The sequence below is a fragment of the Rhinoderma darwinii genome, chromosome 13 (assembly GCF_050947455.1).
Source record: "Rhinoderma darwinii isolate aRhiDar2 chromosome 13, aRhiDar2.hap1, whole genome shotgun sequence".
Lineage (NCBI taxonomy): Eukaryota > Metazoa > Chordata > Amphibia > Anura > Rhinodermatidae > Rhinoderma > Rhinoderma darwinii.
In genome coordinates, this window is record NC_134699.1 from 58,023,078 (window position 1) to 58,047,775 (window position 24,698).

Sequence of the window (24,698 nt, forward strand, 5' to 3'; positions counted from 1 at the left end):
ATTGCCGATTCTGCCCCTTGCCTTTCCGAAGGAGGAGAATTTCTGGGCCCTCGGCCATCAAAGGTCATGGTCCCCTTATCAACCCCTTTTGCCAATGATAAATTGTGCCATAGTGTGATGTAATGGGACAGGGGGGCCTTTGGGCTTCTTCAGGCATCATGACCCGGGTGTGACTGCTGACTCTGCACCCCCTATTGCTACAAACCTAGACAGGGTACAATTGTAGAAAACTTCCAGCCGTGAGAAATATTAGGTTTGTATAGATTTTCAGTCTCTGGATGTCAACAAGAATGTTCTCATTCACTGACAGCAAGCAGAAGTCTTGAAAACACAAAGTATAATAAAAAGTTGCCTACAGTTGGAGTATTAGCTTAGTTATTACAATCCCCTGTACAAAACCATCTTCCTTTCCTGTCTTTATTATAAACATTTTAGAAAAACCAAACCAGCAGGGGGCAGCAGAGAATTTCAAGATATTGCAGCCTCAGAGTTTACAGGAAACCAGCAGAATTCCGAATGCAGCTTTGGATGTGAATGGTGTATAAGATATAATGTAACGGATATTGGAAGCTAACCAGCTGGGTATGGTCATTTTGAGTCGCAGATATTACTTTCTTTATGTTATTTGTTTTTTTAAATTGCAGTTGTGGAGGGCTGGCTTTCTGCTTATCAATGAACCAGCAGGAGGCAGCAAATAGATATAAGATAACACCGTTAACCAGCAGAATACTCAATGCAGCTTTGGATGCGATCGGTGTATAAGACAATGTAACAGATGTTGGAAGGTGATCAGTTGAGTATTGTCATCATGATCTCCAGGCTTTTCCTTCTTTATGCCATTTTAAATGGCAGTAAATGGTTATTGGAGTTGTGGAGTGCTGACTTTTTGCTTATCCATGATTTGTACACTAAACCAGTAGGGGGCAGCATAGAGATATAAGATATCGCAGCCTTAGAGGTGGCAGGAAACCAGCAGAATTCTGAATGCAGCTTTGGATGCGATTGGTGTAATAAGTTATAAGGTATTTGATGATGGAAAGTGACCAGCTGGGTAGCGCCATTTTCATCTCCAATCTTCCTTTCTTTATGCTTTTATAAATGGCAGAAAAATGGTTTTCTGCAGTTGTGGAGTGCTGGTTTTCTGCTTATCAATGCTGAACTGAACCAGCAGAGAGATATAAAATCACAGATCTGAATGCTGCTTTAGCTGTGAATAGTGTATAAAACATAATGTAACTGATGTTGGCAGGCGATCAGCTGGGTGGTGCCATCTTGACCCTGTTACTTATGTTCTTGGCACACGTTTACAATCAAAATCAATAGTCCTGCACCCAACAATTATAATAATAATAATAATGTATAAAATCACAAATTATTGCAATAAATTATTTATTCCCACATTGAAAATACAAAAACGGTGAATATATAATAATGTTTTATAGAAAATAAGATTCTATCATTGCAGTCTCTTATGGGTCAGTTGTGGGGCAATATGAGCTGGGTCAGGCCTGTAAAGAAAATAGTGAGAGGGTTTAATGTGGGTAATGGTGAAGGGCACAGTTTGCCCGGGTAAACCAGACCCCTAGGTCATTACAACTCACCCAGCTTTCCCAGACTACCAAATATCATTAATACTATTCTGGAGTCAGGGAAAGCTGAGTGGAAAACCCTTGTGGGAGGAGCAATGGCGGCCATATTGGCAGATACCCAGCTTTCCCACATGCAGACATAACTATGTATGTAGAACTGACCTGTGAAAAGATCTCCTTCTCCTCCGACACTTCCTTTTCCTGTGGATGATATCAACATCTGATTTATAGGGTGACTAATACAAGTCACACGTGTATGAAAACGTTATTGGAGGGTTAGCCTGGTATGGCTGATAACAGAGACCAATGTATGTATGTATATATTTCCGTTATGATTTAGTCCCTAAATAAAACCACTACTTGTATGTTGGCAGTGTTTTTTTACATACATTCTCAGTGGGATCGATTGGTCCTGTCTGGAAAGGGGTGTGTCCAATCCCTGTACAGAACAGACATGACGAATCGATCCTGAAAGGAGAAAATACAATCCAGTAATGTGAGATTGGTGTTTTGGACACTAATCTGAACAGAATCCTGTGTCCAATTGCTGGCAGCTTCACTAGTATATGTATGAGCGCCAGGAGGGGGCGCTCTTCCATTCAAAATCAGTATTTTACATGTCCTAACTGACTATAATAGGTAATACCTGGTCCTCCTCTCCTTCCTGCTTCTTCATTTCTTGCTCCCGTCGCTTGCGCTCAGCCTCGATGATCTCAAAGAATTCCTTCTCAGCCTTGGAGATCAGCTCCTCCATGTTCTCCTCCAGTTTATCTTCCTTGGTCTCCTCCTCTTTGCCCGGCTCAGCTTTGCTCCGCTCTTTCAGACGCATCTCGCGGTGCCGAGCCTCCAGGATCTTCTCTCGTTTCGTCTCTCGTTCAAACATCTAGGATATAAGTTTTAAGAAGTGAGAACGTCCAGTGCTGCCACTTATCCATGTAGATCCTCTTAAAGAAGAAGAAAATCTAGTCTATCTCCCCTAGACTATATTGGGGAGTCCAGGGCAAATCTCCGATCCTCTCCTCCAGTCTAATGTATGCAATGAGATATAAGATGATCGGTGGGGTCCCAGCAGTATGGATATGCCAAAAATTTTAATGGTTGGAATACCCCTTTAAATCTAAAAATAAAGGGCCATTTCTGTAGCAGATCTCCTTCCTTCTAACACAAGGAATTGTAATGGATAAGAGCGATTTCTAGTAGTACCCACATAATTGTAACGGCCCATCTCAAGGAAATGAATGGTGGACTTCTATGATGGAACAGTGGGCAAACATGATTGTGATCATGGGTCTGAGTATGGAGAGAACTACACCGGCCACTGTGGTAAATGTGTAAATACACCCTTTTAATCCAGAGCTACATTTACTGTTCTGCTGATTTTCATTGGAAACAGTCAGCAATCTTGACCGCAATTTTAAAGAGTTTCTATAATGTAGGGGGACAGTTCATTCTTCCTACATCAGAGATGACTGTACGTTGCTTGGCGTAAAGACTACGCTGCAAATCACTAGATCAAGCTCTGCGCAGAGACTGAACAAGCAGGGAATGCTGGGAGATTTCAGCTCTGAAGCCTGCAGAATTATGAATGCAGCTCTGGAGTATAATACAGCCTGTAACTCAGAACATGATGGATCAGACGGATCTCCCATCAGAGGATTACCGCAGTCGCAATGTTCTTCTCATTTCGTTGTATGGTGCACAGTCCAGGAGACAGTTCCAGCAGTGTTGTCAGACCCATCTTGGAGCCGCAAGCTACAAACCGTCCATTATCTTGTAAGCAGAGGCTGTAGAGCGCCTCATCACACACCTGCGGGAGGAAGACAGAAGACACCTTCAATGTGGGTCAATGTCAATAGTCCGTACGACCCCTACGACAGCTAGTAGCCCTAAGGTTCCCAAACTTCCTGTGAATACCCATGCCCTCTGTGTACCCACCACCCAGTCAGTACCTTCAGGCTCAGTGAGGGGTTGTTCTGCTTGAATAAATAGTCCCAAACATCCAGGGTCCCATCCATCTTGGTGGTGAGGAACACAGATGGTCGTACTGGACTCCAGGCGGCATCTGTGAGGTAACTCGTGTGATACCTGGAGGAGGAAGAAGCAGAGATCTGCTGGGTATAGGACATGGCACTCAGCCTGGGTTACACAATGACTTTTGTATATAAATTCACAGCCGAATAAGATTTTTTTTTTATGAGTTTCTGAAATGTTGAAACTTAATCTGCCATGTATGATCTTGGCTGATGGTAGGTACGCATGACCAGTTGTTGCCCGTAATAGAGCAGGGCATGAACTGGAGCTTATTGGGGGCACGGCGGCGGTTACTGGGAGTACTGTAACTGCTACTGAATGTACTATGGCTATTATTGGGGGTACTGCGGCGGTTACTGGGTGTACTGTAACTGCTACTGAATGTACTATGGCTATTATTGGGGGTACTGCGGCTGATTCTGTGTGTATTATGGTTGTCACTGAGGATACTGCGCTGTTACTTGGGGCACTGTGGCTTAATGGCGGTACTGTGGCAGCTACTGGGTCTACCGTGGTTGTTACTTTGGGCATTGCCGCTGTTACTGGGGGCACTGTGGCTGATTCTGTGTGTATTATGTCTGTCACTCGAGATACTGCGCTGTTACTGGGGGCACTGTGGCTTAATGGCGGTACTGTGGCTGCTACTGGGTGTACTATGGCTATTGGAGGTACTGCCGCTGTTATTGGGGGCACTACGGATGATACTGTGTGTACTATGGCTGTTTTTGGGGGTACAGCGGCTGTTACTGGGGGCAATGTGACTTATTGGCGGTCCTGTGGCTGTTACTCAGAGCACTGTGGCTGTTACTCAGAGCACTGTGGCTGTTAGGGTATGTGCACACACACTAATTACGTCCGTAATGGACGGACGTATTTCGGCCGGAAGTCCCGGACCGAACACACTGCAGGGAGCCGGGCTCCTAGCATCATACTTATGTACGATGCTAGGAGTCCCTGCCTCGCTGCAGGACAACTGTCCCGTACTGAAAACATGATTACAGTACGGGACAGTTGTCCTGCAGCGAGGCAGGGACTCCTAGCATCGTACATAAGTATGATGCTAGGAGCCCGGCTCCCTGCACTGTGTTCGGTCCGGGACTTGAGTCAGAAATACGTCCGTCAATTACGGACGTAATTAGTGTGTGTGCACATACCCTTACTCAGAGCACTGTGGCTGTTACTCAGAGCACTGTGGTTGCTACTGGGTGTACTTTGGCTGTTACTCTGGGTATTGCGGCTCTTACTGGGGGCAATGTGGAGGTTACTCGGGGTATGTGGCTGCTACTGGGAACACTGTGGCTATTGCTAAGGGTACATTGTCTGTACTCGGGGCACTGTGGCTGTTAGTGGGGGCACTGAGGTGGTTATTCAATATAATGTGGCTGTTATTTGGGGCACTGTGACTATTACTGGGGGCACTGTGGCAGGTACTGTTGTTGGTACGGTTATGAGGGCAGTGGATTGCACACTGCATCTATATGTATCTTTGTTGGCATGGACCTCAACAGCTGGTGAGACCTCAGTAGAAAACGTTTGAGAAGCTGTGTGTTATATCTGTATATTTCATGCCAAAAACATGAGCAGATCTTATCAGAGGAGAGTAAGAATAAGGTTTTCCTACTTTTGAAAATCTTTTTACCTCCATTTTTGACCTTATCGCTCCTATGACTCTTGCTGGCTCAAAGAGGAGATAGCGTTAGGGAAAGCGCGATGTGCCGGCCTTCTCATCCCTGCTGGATGGGCTTATAAGGGAAAGGTAAGCCACCAAATATGCCCATTAGTCTGTGTGGTGAATTATTTTTCAACCTCTACCCAAACATTGGCACATTGTGAGGAGGGGAGCCTAGAGGGGGGGATGGGGTTTGAGTGTAGCTCCACCGCAGTCTCAGTATTACAGTTCATTTAGCTAGAAGCTTACTTAGTCCACATGATGGAGGACTCTCGAGAGTCTTCTGACCAAATCCGAGCCGTCCAGTCTCCTACGGTCAGGAAATTTTTGGGGAAAAATGGATTCCTCTGTATAGCGTAGATGGGGCCATGGTGACCACTGTAAGTGCACACAATTTTTTCAGCCGGGGTCTTAGCCTTTCGGTTGCAGGATATCACCATGCCTTGTTCTGTTCCCACCATAAACTTGGTTGGCTATGATAAAAACGAGAACACAAGTAACAAACTGGGCCTATTTATGTAAAAATAACAAAACCCAATCAGTGATTGGCACACCGCCTGTGACATACATGCTGCTGCACAGGGCACAGTCTGCAGCCTCTCCTGTGCATTTTACAAAGTCTTACTCTGGCATCCTGCTTCCAATTTATAATAATCTATATAACTATAGCTTTTGATAGATCTGGCCGGACCGATTCTTGTGATGCCTAGGCAAGGCATCATGGGACTTGTAGTTACCAGAGCTGCTATCTAATGACAATGATCTGTACAATCAAGATGGTGGAAGCTGGATTACCGGTATATCAACCCTTAACCCTAGTTATGTATCAGGCACTTACTATGGTTGGCTCAAACTCTAGGGAAATGCCTCCTAAGGCCAATTCGAGGTTCCCTTTCTTTGTGATGTCCAGGATCAGTTTTTCTGTTGGCTCGCCCATCTTTCGTATGTCCCACCATAAGACCTGTAGCCAAAATGTACAAAACAAAACATTAAGTCATTTCTAGATATGGTATTTTTTTATGACAATGAGGCCTTAAAGGGATTTTCTGTTATGCATAACCCCTTTACATGGGACAGGTCCCGGGTGACTAGCTCATCAGAGGGTGATCAGGGGGCACTGCTGTTATAATTATGGGGACCGCATGGTACATGCCTACTTGCCCTGCATGGACGCAGCCGGATAGTGAGGCAGTAGCTGGTGTACATGATGGGCAAAAAAGGGCCAGGCTCTTCATGAGCTGTTTGGGGGCGGGTCCAATGTTAATAAAGTTTTCCCACAACGAACAAAAAAATTTCTACCAGTCACCTGTCCATCCGTGGACGTTGAGAAGCACTCAGTGCCAGTTTTTGACTGCAGCCATATGACCTTGTACACGGGATCGCGGTGACTATGTTCGATGACAGACAGCTCCACCGGCTGCCCCCCTTTCCGGGTGTCCCAATAAGCTAGAAAATGACAGGAGGACATTATAGAGATAATGAGTTTGATTAGACGTTACTGGGCAACCACAGTGAGAAGGTCCATACCGTAAGAAAGGGCACCTACACATCAGTCCCGTAGGTGTTCCATTCTGTGCCAGTCCATGCTACTTAGAGGTCCACGACCTCCTGGACAAAACAGTTTTCTACCCGATGATTGGCCGCCATGTCTCATATTAAAAGTAGTGTCCTATCATTAATACTAATGTCCTATCATTAAGTCTGAAAATGTAAGATCCAGCTTTTTTGTAATTTATTTTCATAACCTTGTTGCAAAGTGGAAACCACCAACAAGCAGGTTTGCAGCTGCTGAGGGATTTTACTTTCTCTTTAATTTTTTTGGGGGTTTCATGGGGTATTCAAGGCTTCAATTCGTTTTTCAGAACTAAAGAACATTCCCAGGAGGACTCCTGTTTGCACGCAAAGTATTAAAGGCAGATAATAATAATAATAACAACAACAGATCCATCAGCAGCAGCCTGCCTCCTTGTTGATGGTTTCCACTTCTCTACACTGAAAATAAAAATTTAGAAGTGCTGGTGCAGCTTATATCCAATGGAGAAGTCCCTACAATCCTCGACTTACTGATCTGTCCATTGTAGCAGCCTCCGACCAGGATGTGGGAGTCTTTAGGGTTGTATTCCAAGCTGACTAGGGGTGACACAGGCTTCAGAGTCAGCTCCGGCTTGTTCGGATTCTCTGTATAAAAAGTGAGGGGAGGGGCATGAATAGATATTAGTATTTTTTGGATTCACCCAATTTAATATAAACTGTAAAAATGAAACTTTTCTCACCAATATCCCAGATATACGAGTCATAGCTCATGTCTTTGGGTGCCCTCTGGAACTCCAGACAGGAATAAGCCACGGCCAGCTTCCTACCGCCATCAGGGTGCCAAGAGAGATTGGTAGCCGTGCGTTTGATCTCATTAGGGTCCCTGTTGGAGGAACAAAAATATTATATATACAAATGTGTGAGTGTATACATGGCATAAGGATGATTTCGAACAGTGGTCTCTAATCAGAGGCTCTCCAGCTGTTGGGAAACTACAACCCCGAGCATGCCTTGACAGCTGGGAATTGTAGTTTAACCACAGCTGGAGACGACAGACAAGTGCTACCCCACCAAATACCCATTTACAGGCCTACAACATTGATTCTCTTCAAACCAAAAACAAATTTATATTGGAAGAGGGCAATGCCCGGGCACTGGCCACCTAGGCGAGTCTACCCTCGTAAAAAAAAATAAAAAAATTTGCCCTCATTGCCTTGCAGTGATAGTGATAACGAACCTGGGCACCAAAACTTAGCTCTTAAAGAGGTTTGACTTTCTCCGCCCCATACATAGAGGGTTATATTGGTACTGCATTAGTGTCAATTAGCTGCGGTAAAGCTCTGCATTATTTGTTATACCTGAATACATTAATGGTTTTTGCAGAAGGCGCCTCGTCCATTCCTTCCAGCTCCTCTTCTTCTTCGAAGTATTCCTCATAAATATTGATGGCGTTGTTTTGTTTTATGCAGTGCTCCATCACCTTGTATGACAAGACAACACGTTGTAAATCAGGAACCATTGCTTTCAAGCTTTACCTATCTCCTCACTCTGTGGTTAGAGGGATGATGATTAGATGTCTAAGTATTTCCTGTTATGTCAGCGACAATATATCTAACAGGGGTGTTTTCGGGAAAGCTAACAAGCTCCTATATGACCTATTCCTAAAACAGAAGCTTTGATAGGACCAGCAAGACTTGACCAGAGTGGAGAGTGGTTACAAAAAGTGTCTCGCTCTGGAGGACCTGTCCTGTCCTGTATTACACAGACAACACATTGATATGAATGGACACTGTGTAATGCTTAATTCCCCCTGTTGTGGCGCTGCTGGGAAACTGAACACTTACTGACAGGTTTCCCCACAGATCACAGCTGATCGCTGTGGGTCCTAGAAAGGACACTGTGTGATCAGCTCAGACGCGTGCTAGGGGTTTAGCACTGGGGGGGGGGGCAAAATACATCTGAGTGGGTCCTAACCCAGTGGACCCTCCAACACATATTTACAACTCCAGAGGCGCATTCGGCAGGGTCAGGCTTATTTAAACAGTGTAGTGTGCTGTGCTACCATAGAAGTGAATGGGTGTTACCGAAACAGCGTAGCACAGCGAGCTACACTTTTTTTGTAACGGATACGCTACTTCTGTAACCTCCATTCACAGTATAATGCTTCCATAGTGGCCCCCACATAGAATAATGCCCCTATAGTGCCAACCACAAAGTATAATGCTTCCATAGTGGACCTCACACAGTATATTGCCCCTACAGCTGTTCCCACACAGTATAATGACCCTTAGCTTCCCTTGTATAGTAGAATTCCCCCATACAGTATAATGCCCCCATATCTACCCTCATACAGTATAATGCCCCCATATCTACCCTCATACAGTATAATGCCCCCATATCTACCCCCATACAGTATAATGCCCCCATAGTTGCTCCCATATAGTATAATGCCCCCATATCTACCCTCATACAGTATAATGCCCCCATATCTACCCTCATACAGTATAATGCCCTCATAGCTGTACCCATACAGTATAATCCCCCCATAACTTCCCCATACAGTATAATACCCCATAACTTCCCTCATACAGTATAATGCCCCTATACCTGCCCACATACAGTATAATGCCCTCATAGATGCCCCCATACAGTATAATGCCCCCATAACTGCCCCCCACACAGTACAATGCCCCCATAGATGCTTCCATACCGTAACAGGTGCGATGACGTCACTGCACCGTGCCTGTCTGCGATGAGCCACTCACGGTTACTCAGTGAATGCTGGAGCAAGGAGCTGATAACTCCTTGCTCCAGCATTGGATACAACTGTATCTGCGTCCTGAGGACGCAGATACAGTTGACACCGGGACATGACATCGTGGCCCAGCCGCCCCTGAGCCCCACCATCTCAGTGGGCCCATGGCCACCACCCCCCCTGCCCGCTACACCTCATCAGCTTATTGTCAACGTACCCTACTAACATGTAGGTATTTTTCAAAGTGGAGAACCCCTTTAACTCAGAATGTCCTAATTTTTTTTCTAAACCAAACCACCCCTTTTCAAGAAGTAGCCGCAGCTGCGATCAGCTGATCGCTGGGAGTGAAAGAAGCCGGACCGGCAGCGATCGGCTGTTATTGCCTGAGGAAGCTGCGGCCAACCACACACTTCCTTTGCAGTATTACATGCCGGACATTCAAAGGCATGGACGTCCATGTAAAACAAGGACATGCTGAAACAGCTCTCCGTTCTGGTACATGGGCTTAAGTTGGGAGCCCGCTCTATGTCATGCCCTAATAGCATATGGATGACATATCTATATACTATTAGGGCAACAAGATCTATGGAGACAATCACAAAGATGATGATCATGTGAATGAGAAGCTTGAAGACCCAAACAGATGATTGGACAAACTGGAGACACACTGGTCATATGGTCACCAAGTGTTGATATTGGTGGCATTACTGCCCGAATGGGCCCAGGTTCCGTCTCAACCACCGCGAGAAGACAACCCTACAAAGAGCTGCCAGTGGAGTAAATCACTTCAGGTTGGAGATCTTCACTTGGGTTGATCCTCAAAGAACCTTATTAATGATATGACCGGTGCCTCACGCTCTAGTGCCAATTTCATTGGACGCTAATGGACCTATTAGATTGTTTTTTTTTGAGATGTGAAGCCGTTTCGACCATCTCTGACCAGCAGGACATCCTTACACTGCCCAGCTGAGTGATGGTGGTGACATAATGGTCGTCTTTCTCCACTTTCTTCCTGTAACGAGCGGTTTGTTCTATTTCTTGTGGGTTAATGTCTTTCGGCCAGCCGCCTTCCACGTGGTTTATTCCTCTCGCCTCCATTGCAAATCTTTCTGTGTTCACCTACGGAGGTAAAACGTAGAAGGTAAGTCTGAAAATCCACACACTACGTCCACCACAACCACCGATTTTATTGGGAGACCCTTCAGCTATTCTCAGGGATATGGAAATCTCCAAGTTATGGCAAAGGGGGCACCGTCAGAAAAAGGGCTGCAGTCCACCCCATTCTTCAAGTAATCATTGCGGGTCATGGACCCCACCCATGATATCTTCTGACATGTCCCAATGTCTGGTGACCTGAGTTCCTGCCTCATCCGAATTGCTTGATATCCCACAAACATCTGGAAATTTTTGTGTTTTGACTTAACCCCTTCATTTTCCCATACGAAGAGCGATGCCCTAAAGACTTCCTACCAGCTGGATCTCCGCAAGGAGAATGCGTATCTCCTGAGAGCCCAAGGGAAGAGGAACGATTTCTCTAGGGATCATGTTGTGGAGATGATGCACCAAAGGTTCTTCTAATGGGCCCATGTTCTGACTCAATCAACAAGAGAGGACAACCCCATTGGAGCAGATGACTTCACGTTGGGGTTCTTCCTCAAATAACCCTATTAATGATATGATCTGAGCAAATTTCATAGGAAGGCAATGAACCTGAAGGATCCGCATGTAAACAGGGGGATAACATACAAACCCATGTAGACGTGGCCCCTAGTTGGGTTTGAACCCACAAACCCCAATGCCGTAAAGCAACAGCGCTAATGCCCAAATTGCTTTGGCTGGCAGCCCTAGAGCCGACGATACTGCGTCCCATTAATCTCAGCTTGGGTAAACGGAAAACCAATCGCTTTGAGATTTCTGCCAACTAACAAAACTCTCCGTAGCGTAATTAGCAGTAACTACTTAATGACTGGGACATGATTAACTTATTAACATCGCTAATTAGTATTTAGTGTAATTGCTTTTTGCCAATCAATTACATAGTCCTTGGCTTGATTTATACCCGTCTTGCTGTAATCTTGTCCCCCTGGCATTAGATAAAACAAGGCTGCCAGCTGCTCGGAGTGGCATCCAGAAGTGATATGCTGTGATGTATCCTGACTGGGAATAGCTCTGTGCCATGAGTCGCTGACAGTCATAGTACAGAGGACCCTCTTATGTGACATAGGCGAACAAGAAAAGTTCCTATAAGATCTGGGTATGCCCTACTGGTTGGTCTCTGGGCACTATGGTTGACACTATGATATGGGCACACTTTTTATGGACGATAAGACTGACACTACTATGTGTGCACTAAGGCTAATATTATTACAGGGGGACTAGGATGGCATTATTGTATTGGAGGCTAAGACTATTAAATGGGCACTATAGTAGACACTATTAAATCAGCATTAGGATGGCACTATTATATGGTCACTGTGGCTAACACTATTATTTGGGCACTAAGGCTGGCACTTTTATATTGGCATTAAGGCTAAAAGTATTAAATGGGCATTAGGCTGGCACTATTATATGGGCGATATAGTTGACTATTATATCAGCATTAGGATGGCACTATTATATGGGAACTGTGGTTGACACTGTGGGTATTAAGGTGGCAATATTATATGGGTAATATGGGTAGCACTATTATATTGACATTAGGGCTTACACTTTTATACGGGAATTACAATGGGAATATTTTATGGACACTATAGCTGGCCCTATTATATTTACATTAAGGCTGCCACGATTGTATGGGAACTAAGGTTTTATTCACCATTTGACACTATAATGTGGGCACTACAGGTGATACTAATATGTGGGTGCTACAGGTGAAACTTATGTAGGCACTACAGGTGACACTATTATGTGGGCACTACAAGTGATACTATTATGTGGGCACTACAGGTGACACTATTATGTGGGCACTACAAGTGATACTAATATGTGGGCGCTACAGGTGACACTATTATGTGGGCGCTACAGGTGACACTATTATGTGGGCGCTACAGGTGACACTATTATGTGGGCGCTACAGGTGACACTATTATGTGGGCGCTACAGGTGACACTATTATGTGGGCGCTACAGGTGACACTATTATGTGGGCGCTACAAGTGATACTATTATGTGGGCGCTACAGGTGACACTATTATGTGGGCGCTACAGGTGACACTATTATGTGGGCGCTACAGGTGACACTATTATGTGGGCGCTACAGGTGACACTATTATGTGGGCGCTACAGGTGACACTTATGTGGGCGCTACAGGTGACACTATTATGTGGGCGCTACAGGTGACACTATTATGTGGGCGCTACAGGTGACACTATTATGTGGGCGCTACAGGTGACACTATTATGTGGGCGCTACAGGTGACACTATTATGTGGGCGCTACAGGTGACACTATTATGTGGGCGCTACAGGTGACACTATTATGTGGGCGCTACAGGTGACACTATTATGTGGGCGCCACAGGTGACACTATTATGTGGGCGCTACAGGTGACACTATTATGTGGGCGCTACAGGTGACACTATTATGTGGGCGCTACAGGTGACACTATTATGTGGGCGCTACAGGTGACACTATTATGTGGGCGCTACAGGTGACACTATTATGTGGGCGCTACAGGTGACACTATTATGTGGGCGCTACAGGTGACACTATTATGTGGGCACCACAGGTGACACTATTATGTGGGCGCCACAAGTGACACTATTATGTGGGCGCTACAGGTGACACTATTATGTGGGCGCTACAGGTGACACTATTATGTGGGCGCTACAGGTGACACTATTATGTGGGCACCACAGGTGACACTATTATGTGGCGCCACAGGTGACACTATTATGTGGGTGCTACAGGTGACACTATTATGTGGGCGCCACAGGTGACACTTATGTGGGCGCTACAGGTGACACTATTATGTGGGCGCTACAGGTGACACTATTATGTGGGCGCTACAGGTGACACTATTATGTGGGCACCACAGGTGACACTATTATGTGGGCACTACAGGTGACACTATTATGTGGGCGCTACAGGTGACACTATTATGTGGGCACCACAGGTGACACTATTATGTGGGCGCTACAGGTGACACTATTATGTGGGCGCTACAGGTGACACTATTATGTGGGCGCTACAGGTGACACTATTATGTGGGCACCACAGGTGACACTATTATGTGGGCGCTACAGGTGACACTATTATGTGGGCGCTACAGGTGACACTATTATGTGGGCGCCACAGGTGACACTATTATGTGGGCGCTACAGGTGACACTATTATGTGGGCACCACAGGTGACACTATTATGTGGCGCCACAGGTGACACTATTATGTGGGTGCTACAGGTGACACTATTATGTGGGCGCTACAGGTGACACTATTATGTGGGCACCACAGGTGACACTATTATGTGGGCGCTACAGGTGACACTATTATGTGGGCACCACAGGTGACACTATTATGTGGGCGCCACAGGTGACACTATTATGTGGGCGCTACAGGTGACACTATTATGTGGGCGCTACAGGTGACACTATTATGTGGGCGCTACAGGTGACACTATTATGTGGGCACCACAGGTGACACTATTATGTGGCGCCACAGGTGACACTATTATGTGGGTGCTACAGGTGACACTATTATGTGGGCGCCACAGGTGACACTTATGTGGGCGCTACAGGTGACACTATTATGTGGGCGCTACAGGTGACACTATTATGTGGGCGCTACAGGTGACACTATTATGTGGGCACCACAGGTGACACTATTATGTGGGCACTACAGGTGACACTATTATGTGGGCGCTACAGGTGACACTATTATGTGGGCACCACAGGTGACACTATTATGTGGGCGCTACAGGTGACACTATTATGTGGGCGCTACAGGTGACACTATTATGTGGGCGCTACAGGTGACACTATTATGTGGGCACCACAGGTGACACTATTATGTGGGCGCTACAGGTGACACTATTATGTGGGCGCTACAGGTGACACTATTATGTGGGCGCCACAGGTGACACTATTATGTGGGCGCTACAGGTGACACTATTATGTGGGCACCACAGGTGACACTATTATGTGGCGCCACAGGTGACACTATTATGTGGGTGCTACAGGTGACACTATTATGTGGGCGCCACAGGTGACACTATTATGTGGGCGCTACAGGTGACACTATTATGTGGGCGCTACAGGTGACACTATTATGTGGGCGCTACAGGTGACACTATTATGTGGGCACCACAGGTGACACTATTATGTGGGCACTACAGGTGACACTATTATGTGGGCGCTACAGGTGACACTATTATGTGGGCACCACAGGTGACACTATTATGTGGGCGCTACAGGTGACACTATTATGTGGGCGCTACAGGTGACACTATTATGTGGGCATTAGAGTGGCCCTATTATATTAGCATTATGTCTGGTACCAATATGCGTGGAAGTCGCTACCAGCAGATTGTGACGTGATATTGGAGATTGACGAGTTTGTGTTGCTTGCGACACGTTCACCATTTTGATAAGTTTGGCCCAATTTGCGCCTGGATACAGCGACAACGTACAGCGACACCTGCAGGTTTACATGAGTATTACACCACATAAAATAGAAACGATCACAGCGTGCTCATACATGTTACCTCGTGCTCGGACATGTCGTGGGCGCACTTGATTCCAATGTCACAGGGATTTCTCTCGATAAAGTTCAGTGCCTGTGAAGGGTCGGGCAGTATATCCACGTGCAGCTCCGCTGGGCGATCTGAAAAGTTGCATTGTCGCCCAAATTCGCTGCGTTTACGCGTGTAGACATACACGATCTCCATGATGCCTGGAAAGAACAAAATTTAGATATTAAGTTATAAGATCCTTGAGTCGTCCTCTTCTGAGAAGGTCTATTCATCCGCTTCTTAGTACTATCTGCTCCTGGGAAAGCTGGGTGGCAACCAATATGGCCGCTATTAGATATTCTACAGAGGATCTTAAATAATAAAAGTGCCTAGTTACGTGATGATACAGGAATAGAGGGGTGTATAACCGCATAGCTACACAGATTTGCCATTCAGGAGTCTGGGAAAGCTGGATGACAACCAATATGGCAGCCATTGGACATTCTACAGAGGATCTTAAATAATAAAAGTGCCTAGTTACGCGATGATACAGGAATAGAGGGCTGTATAACCGCATAGCTACACAGATTTGCCATTCAGGAGACTGGGAAAGCTGGGTGACCAAAGGATTGCGACAAAAATGATGAAAATTATCACATTAAGGAAAAATACCCCCTAACGACTAAAATAACAGCGCGATCAGGACCACACATTGGCGTTGTCGCGGTTTGCTGTGATCTACGTGTGGCGGTTTTTGGGCGTTTCGTCCCTCATGTGATCAGACATATCCTAGGCACCCCCTACAGATCCTATTGGCCTGTATGGCAACGGCATTACCCTTCTAACTGAGCTAAGAACTACAAGTCCCAGCATCATGGCTTGCTGGGACTTACAGTTCCACATGCTTATCCCTGCTGTTATAAAGAGCCCGTGAAATGATAAGGACCCAGAAACCGAGCAGCTGACTATAGAGATGTGTCATGAATATCCCGCGATCCCCATTACCTCTGCTGTGGTCGGTCTTTTTTGTTCCCGGGACGACCCACTAGATTAGTTGTTTACGGTATCCTAGCAACACAAACGCCGGAAATGTCTGTGCTCTCTACTGCGCGTGCTCAAGAAGCATTTCCGCTTCCATAAGCGCCATTTTGAATGGTGGCAGTCGGGAGAGTGTATTTTTAAAAACGCAAGAAAAAAGCATAATACAATCCGTAGAATTGTCAGTCAGGGGAGGCGATTTATATTGCGTTTTATGCCATATGACTTTGATACTCATTTATTGCGCTCAAGGGAACCCTCATGTAGTCTCGTTGCTGCATGTAGTTATCTAATGCGCCGCTAGGTGGCAGTACAGCTACACTAATTTTGGAATAATTGGCAGGAATATAAAGGATCAGATTATTCAACGTCTCATAAGCCTTGAAATGCTATGGAGCAATGTGGTGGTCACTGTTGTGGGGTCACATTTATGGGGGTGCTTTCACGATCAGTCATGAGAGTAGTTAGGGGTGCCCTCTGACGGTCACCTGTATGGGAGTGTTGTGGACCCTTTGGCTGCGGCTGTAATGGGGGATGTCACTGTTATTGGGACACTATGGCATCTGAAAAGTTTGCTGCATATAACTGTTGCTCTATTTCTTTTCCAAAAGTTGGGTGCGACAGTGACAGGAAGAGAGATGCACCACAATACCACCCCACCCCCACCCCCACCCATCGCAAAGAGGGACAACTGATGCAGCGCGGCAACTTATTTTCCTGGTAAACCACGTCTCTAACCCCGCCCATACACAACCGGTCCAGGCCACACTATAATGCCCTATAGAACCCCCCCCCCACACACACACTATAATGCCCCATAGAATCCCCCCCCCCCACACTATAATGCCACATAGAATCCCCCCCACACACTATAATGCCCCATAGAACCCCCCCACACTATAATGTCCGATAGAACCCCCCACACACTATGCCTCATAGAACCCTCCCCCACACACTATAATGCCCCATAGAACCCCCCCCCCACACACTATAATGCCTCATAGAACCCCCCCCACACACTATAATGCCCCATAGAACCCCCCACACTATAATGCCCCATAGAACCCCCCCACACACTATAATGCCCCATAGAACCCCCCCCACTATAATGCCCCATAGAACCCCCACACTATAATGCCCCATAGAACTCCCCACACTATTATGCCCCATAGTGCCTCCCACACGGTGTAACCCCACAGCTGCCCCATACTGTATAACGCCCCCACAAATTCCCCCATACAATATAATGCCTCCACAAATTCCCCCATACAGTAGAATTCCCCAACATCTGCCCCATACAGTATAACGCCCACACAAATTCCCCCATAGCTGCCCCATACAGTATAATGCCCCCATAGCTGCCCCATACAGTATAATGCCCCCATAGCTGCCCCATACAGTATAATGCCCCCATAGCTGCCCCATACAGTATAATACCCCCATAGCTGCCCCAAACAGTATAATGCCCCCATAGCTGCCCCATACAGTATAATGCCCCCATAGCTGCCCCATACAGTATAATGCCCCCATAGCTGCCCCATACAGTATAATTCCCCCATAGCTGCATCCACACTGTATAATACCCCCATAGCTGCACCCACACACAGTATAATGCCCCCATAGCTGCACCCACACAGTATAATGCCCCCATAGCTGCCCCCACACAGTATAATACCCCCATAGCTGCCCCCACACAGTATAATACCCCCATAGCTGCACCCACACAGTATAATGCCCCCATAGCTGCCCCCACACAGTATAATACCCCCATAGCTGCACCCACACAGTATAATGCCCCCATAGCTGCACCCACACACAGTATAATGCCCCCATAGCTGCCCCCACACAGTATAATGCCTCCATAGCTGCCCCACACAGTATAATGCCCCATAGAACTCCCCACACTATAATGCCCCATAGTGCCTCCCACACGGTGTAACCCCACAGCTGCCCCATACTGTATAACGCCCCCACAAATTCCCCCATACAATATAACGCCTCCACAAATTCCCCCATACAGTAGAATTCCCCAACATCTGCCCCATACAGTATAACGCCCACACAAATTCCCCCATAGCTGCCCCATACAGTATAATGCCCCCATAGCTGCCCCATACAGTATAATGCCCCCATAGCTGCCCCATACAGTATAATTCCCCCATAGCTGCCGTCACAGTATAATACCCCCATAGCTGCCCCCACACAGTATAATGCCCCCATAGCTGCACCCACACACAGTATAATGCCCCCATAGCTGCCCCCACACAGTATAATCCCCCCCATAGCTGCACCCACACAGTATAATGCCCCCATAGCTGCCCCCACACAGTATAATGCCCCCATAGCTGCCCCCACACAGTATAATGCCCCCATAGCTGCCCCCACACAGTATAATGCCCCCATAGCTGCACCCACACTGTATAATACCCCCATAGCTGCCCCCACACAGTATAATGCCCCCATAGCTGCCCCCACACAGTATAATGCCCCCATAGCTGCCCCCACACAGTATAATGCCCCCATAGCTGCACCCACACTGTATAATGCCCCCATAGCTGCCCCATACAGTATAATGCCCCCATAGCTGCCCCATACAGTATAATGCCCCCATAGCTGCCCCATACAGTATAATGCCCCCATAGCTGCCCCATACAGTATAATTCCCCCATAGCTGCATCCACACTGTATAATACCCCCATAGCTGCACCCACACACAGTATAATGCCCCCATAGCTGCACCCACACAGTATAATGCCCCCATAGCTGCACCCACACAGTATAATGCCCCCATAGCTGCACCCACACTGTATAATGCCCCCATAGCTGCACCCACACTGTATAATGCCCCCATAGCTGCCCCATACAATATAATGCCCCCATAGCTGCCCCATACAGTATAATGCCCCCATAGCTGCCCCATACAGTATAATGCCCCCATAGCTGCCCCATACAGTATAATTCCCCCATAGCTGCATCCACACTGTATAATACCCCCATAGCTGCACCCACACACAGTATAATGCCCCCATAGCTGCACCCACACAGTATAATGCCCCCATAGCTGCCCCCACACAGTATAATACCCCCATAGCTGCCCCCACACAGTATAATGCCCCCATAGCTGCATCCACACTGTATAATACCCCCATAGCTGCACCCACACAGTATAATGCCCCCATAGCTGCCCCCACACAGTATAATGCCCCCATAGCTGCCCCATACAGTATAATGCCCCCATAGCTGCCCCCACACAGTATAATGCCCCCATAGCTGCACCCACACAGTATAATGCCCCCATAGCTGCCCCCACACAGTATAATACCCCCATAGCTGCACCCACACAGTATAATGCCCCCATAGCTGCCCCCACACAGTATAATACCCCCATAGCTGCACCCACACAGTATAATGCCCCCATAGCTGCCCCCACACAGTATAATGCCCCCATAGCTGCCCCCACACAGTATAATACCCCCATAGCTGCACCCACACAGTATAATGCCCCCATAGCTGCCCCAAACAGTATAATACCCCCATAGCTGCCCCACACAGTATAATGCCCCATAGAACCCCCCCCACTATAATGCCCCATAGAACCCCCACACTATAATGCCCCATAGTGCCTCCCACACGGTGTAACCCCACAGCTGCCCCATACTGTATAACGCCCCCACAAATTCCCCCATACAATATAATGCCTCCACAAATTCCCCCATACAGTAGAATTCCCCAACATCTGCCCCATACAGTATAACGCCCACACAAATTCCCCCATAGCTGCCCCATACAGTATAATTCCCCCATAGCTGCCGTCACAGTATAATACCCCCATAGCTGCCCCCACACACAGTATAATGCCCCCATAGCTGCACCCACACACAGTATAATGCCCCCATAGCTGCCCCCACACAGTATAATCCCCCCATAGCTGCACCCACACAGTATAATGCCCCCATAGCTGCACCCACACACAGTATAATGCCCCCATAGCTGCCCCCACACAGTATAATGCCCCCATAGCTGCCCCCACACAGTATAATACCCCCATAGCTGCCCCCACACAGTATAATGCCCCCATAGCTGCACCCACACTGTATAATGCCCCCATAGCTGCACCCACACTGTATAATGCCCCCATAGCTGCACCCACACTGTATAATACCCCCATAGCTGCATCCACACAGTATAATGCCCCCATAGCTGCCCCCACACAGTATAATGCCCCCATAGCTGCACCCACACAGTATAATGCCCCCATAGCTGCACCCACACAGTATAATGCCCCCATAGCTGCACCCACACAGTATAATGCCCCCATAGCTGCACCCACACAGTATAATGCCCCCATAGCTGCCCCATACAGTATAATGCCCCATAGCTGCCCCATACAGTATAATACCCCCATAGCTGCCCCAAACAGTATAATACCCCCATAGCTGCACCCACACAGTATAATGTCCCCATAGCTGCACCCACACAGTATAATGTCCCCATAGCTGCACCCACACAGTATAATGCCCCTATAGCTGCACCCACACTGTATAATACCCCCATAGCTGCACCCACACAGTATAATACCTCCATAGCTGCACCCACACTGTATAATACCCCCATAGCTGCCCCAAACAGTATAATACCCCCATAGCTGCCCCAAACAGTATCATGCCCCCATAGCTGCCCCCACACAGTATAATGCCCCATAGAACCCCCCCCACTATAATGCCCCATAGAACTCCCCACACTATTATGCCCCATAGTGCCTCCCACACGGTGTAACCCCACAGCTGCCCCATACTGTATAACGCCCCCACAAATTCCCCCATACAATATAATGCCTCCACAAATTCCCCCATACAGTAGAATTCCCCAACATCTGCCCCATACAGTATAACGCCCACACAAATTCCCCCATAGCTGCCCCATACAGTATAATGCCCCCATAGCTGCCCCATACAGTATAATTCCCCCATAGCTGCACCCACACAGTATAATACCCCCATAGCTGCCCCATACAGTATAATGCCCCCATAGTTCCCCAATACAGTATAATGCCCCCATAGCTGCCCCATACAGTATAATGCCCCCATAGTTCCCCAATACAGTATAATGCCCCCATAGCTGCCCCATACAGTATAATTCCCCCATAGCTGCCGTCACAGTATAATACCCCCATAGCTGCCCCCACACAGTATAATGCCCCCATAGCTGCCCCCACACAGTATAATGCCCCCATAGCTGCACCCACACAGTATAATGCCCCCATAGCTGCACCCACACACAGTATAATGCCCCCATAGCTGCCCCCACACAGTATAATGCCCCCATAGCTGCCCCCACACAGTATAATGCCCCCATAGCTGCACCCACACAGTATAATGCCCCCATAGCTGCACCCACACTGTATAATGCCCCCATAGCTGCACCCACACTGTATAATGCCCCCATAGCTGCACCCACACAGTATAATGCCCCCATAGCTGCATCCACACTGTATAATACCCCCATAGCTGCATCCACACAGTATAATGCCCCCATAGCTGCCCCCACACAGTATAATGCCCCCATAGCTGCCCCCACACAGCATAATACCCCCATAGCTGCCCCCACACAGTATAATGCCCCCCATAGCTGCACCCACACTGTATAATACCCCCATAGCTGCACCCACACAGTATAATGCCCCCATAGCTGCACCCACACAGTATAATGCCCCCATAGCTGCACCCACACTGTATAATACCCCCATAGCTGCTCCCACACAGTATAATACCCCCATAGCTGCACCACACAGTATAATACCCCCATAGCTGCACCCACACAGTATAATGCCCCCATAGCTGCACCCACACACAGTATAATGCCCCCATAGCTGCCCCCACACAGTATAATGCCCCCATAGCTGCCCCCACACAGTATAATGCCCCCATAGCTGCCCCCACACAGTATAATGCCCCCATAGCTGCACCCACACAGTATAATGCCCCCATAGCTGCACCCACACTGTATAATGCCCCCATAGCTGCACCCACACTGTATAATGCCCCCATAGCTGCACCCACACTGTATAATGCCCCCATAGCTGCACCACACAGCATAATACCCCCATAGCTGCATCCACACAGTATAATGCCCCCATAGCTGCCCCCACACAGTATAATGCCCCCATAGCTGCACCCACACAGTATAATGCCCCCATAGCTGCACCCACACAGTATAATGCCCCCATAGCTGCCCCCACACAGTATAATGCCCCCATAGCTGCCCCCACACAGTATAATGCCCCCATAGCTGCACCACACAGTATAATGCCCCCATAGCTGCACCCACACAGTATAATGCCCCCATAGCTGCCCCCACACAGTATAATGCCCCCATAGCTGCCCCCACACAGTATAATGCCCCCATAGCTGCCCCCACACAGTATAATGCCCCCATAGCTGCCCCCACACAGTATAATGCCCCCATAGCTGCACCCACACAGTATAATGCCCCCATAGCTGCCCCATACAGTATAATGCCCCCATAGCTGCCCCATACAGTATAATACCCCCATAGCTGCCCCAAACAGTATAATACCCCCATAGCTGCACCCACACTGTATAATACCCCCATAGCTGCACCCCACACAGTATAATACCTCCATAGCTGCACCCACACTGTATAATACCCCCATAGCTGCACCCACACAGTATAATACCCCCATAGCTGCACCCACACTGTATAATACCCCCATAGCTGCCCCAAACAGTATAATACCCCCATAGCTGCCCCAAACAGTATAATACCCCCATAGCTGCCCCCACACAGTATCATGCCCCCATAGCTGCCCCCACACAGTATAATGCCCCCATAGCTGCACCCACACAGTATCATGCCCCCATAGCTGCCCCCACACAGTATAATACCCCCATAGCTGCACCCACACTGTATAATACCCCCATAGCTGCCCCAAACAGTATAATACCCCCATAGCTGCCCCAAACAGTATAATACCCCCATAGCTGCCCCCACACAGTATCATGCCCCCATAGCTGCCCCCACACAGTATAATGCCCCCATAGCTGCACCCACACAGTATCATGCCCCCATAGCTGCCCCCACACAGTATCATGCCCCCATAGCTGCCCCCACACAGTATAATGCCCCCATAGCTGCACCCACACAGTATAATGCCGCCATAGCTGCACCCACACAGTATAATACCCCCATAGCTGCACCCACACAGTATAATGCCGCCATAGCTGCACCCACACAGTATAATGCTGCCACACAGTATAATACCCCCACAGCTGCACCCACACTGTATAATGCCCCCATTGCTGCCGTCACAGTATAATGCCCCATCTGCTGTCATACAGTATGACCACATAGCTGCCCCATACAGTATAATGCCCCCATAGCTGCCCCATACAGTATAATACCCCATAGTGCCTAATAAAAAAAATATTAAAATAAAAACTTACCTAGCCCCGTTCCCACGATGAGTGGATGAGATCCCTCTTCTCCTGCGCTCTGTACTATGAGTGGCTCAGCGCAGACAGGCGCAATTACGTTCCTGCATCGCGCCTGTCTGGGGCGAGCGGCTCACAGTCGCTTCACAGTGAATGCTGGAGCAGGGAGCTGACATTTCTTTGCTTCAGCATTGGATTCTCCTGAGGACTCAGATACAATTGACTACAGGACATACCGCCCGCATGTAGGCCGGTTTCTTAGTGAACAATAACGGATACAACAACTTTTCCTCTAATAAAACTTTACTTGGATCACAACAATACAACGGTGCTTCTTCTTTATGGGAGCAAGCGGACGTACTGTGGTTGGGGACATCGATCCCGCTGGAGTCCCCCTGGCAGAGGTTGTTCCTGAACCCACGTTACTCCGCGCGGCCATCTATGCCCCTCTGACAGGTACAGCGGGAGCGACCCACTATTACCAGAGGTCAGGAGATACACTTCCGTGCTACTAGCTGAGAACTATCCGAACCTTCCGGCACCACCGCCGGTCCTTGCGCCGCTAACCGCTATCTTTCACGGTATATCCTCGCTTGCCCTCAGCCGATAGGGATCGGACACGCCTAGGAACGCAACCAAGATTTTGGGAACAGGTGCGAGTCGGTTATTTGTCCATCGTCACCCGGTCCCTTTTTTTACGGTCGGTTCCCAATAAAGGAACTTTTCATCCATTTAAACAGTTTAGCACAAATCTCTGCTCAACATCAAAACATATTCAGGCCTAGAAGAGGAGCAGCGGTGAGAGAACGACACACTATTCCAGATTCATCAGCGAACACCGTCCTCTGAAGTCATTCCCAGCAGTGTAATGTCCCACACAGACGCCATTACCAGTGTGGGCACCAGGTTACACAGGGCACTTATCTCTGGTGCCGGCCAGCTCCATGGCTTCGCTCTCTTCCGGTACA

General features: G+C 47.8%; 1 protein-coding gene across 2 annotated transcripts; it reads right to left on the minus strand.

The window, feature by feature from the left end:
• Positions 1-1,372: 1,372 nt before the first annotated feature.
• DNAI2 (dynein axonemal intermediate chain 2) lies at positions 1,373-24,698 on the minus strand. Of its 2 annotated transcripts, none has more exons than XM_075845464.1 (14): positions 24,622-24,698; positions 15,275-15,462; positions 10,535-10,696; positions 8,181-8,302; positions 7,563-7,705; positions 7,354-7,467; positions 6,596-6,735; positions 6,128-6,250; positions 5,539-5,762; positions 3,539-3,674; positions 3,250-3,396; positions 2,236-2,472; positions 1,752-1,790; positions 1,373-1,508 (listed from the first exon to the last, which is right to left on the minus strand). In XM_075845464.1, the coding sequence occupies exons 2-14, from the start codon at positions 15,455-15,457 to the stop codon at positions 1,503-1,505; spliced, it is 1,776 nt and encodes a 591-aa protein (XP_075701579.1). In that variant the 5' UTR covers positions 15,458-15,462; positions 24,622-24,698; the 3' UTR covers positions 1,373-1,502. The 2 variants fall into 2 exon arrangements, with proteins under 2 accessions (XP_075701579.1, XP_075701578.1); XM_075845463.1 differs by lacking the exon at positions 24,622-24,698 and adding an exon at positions 16,247-16,331.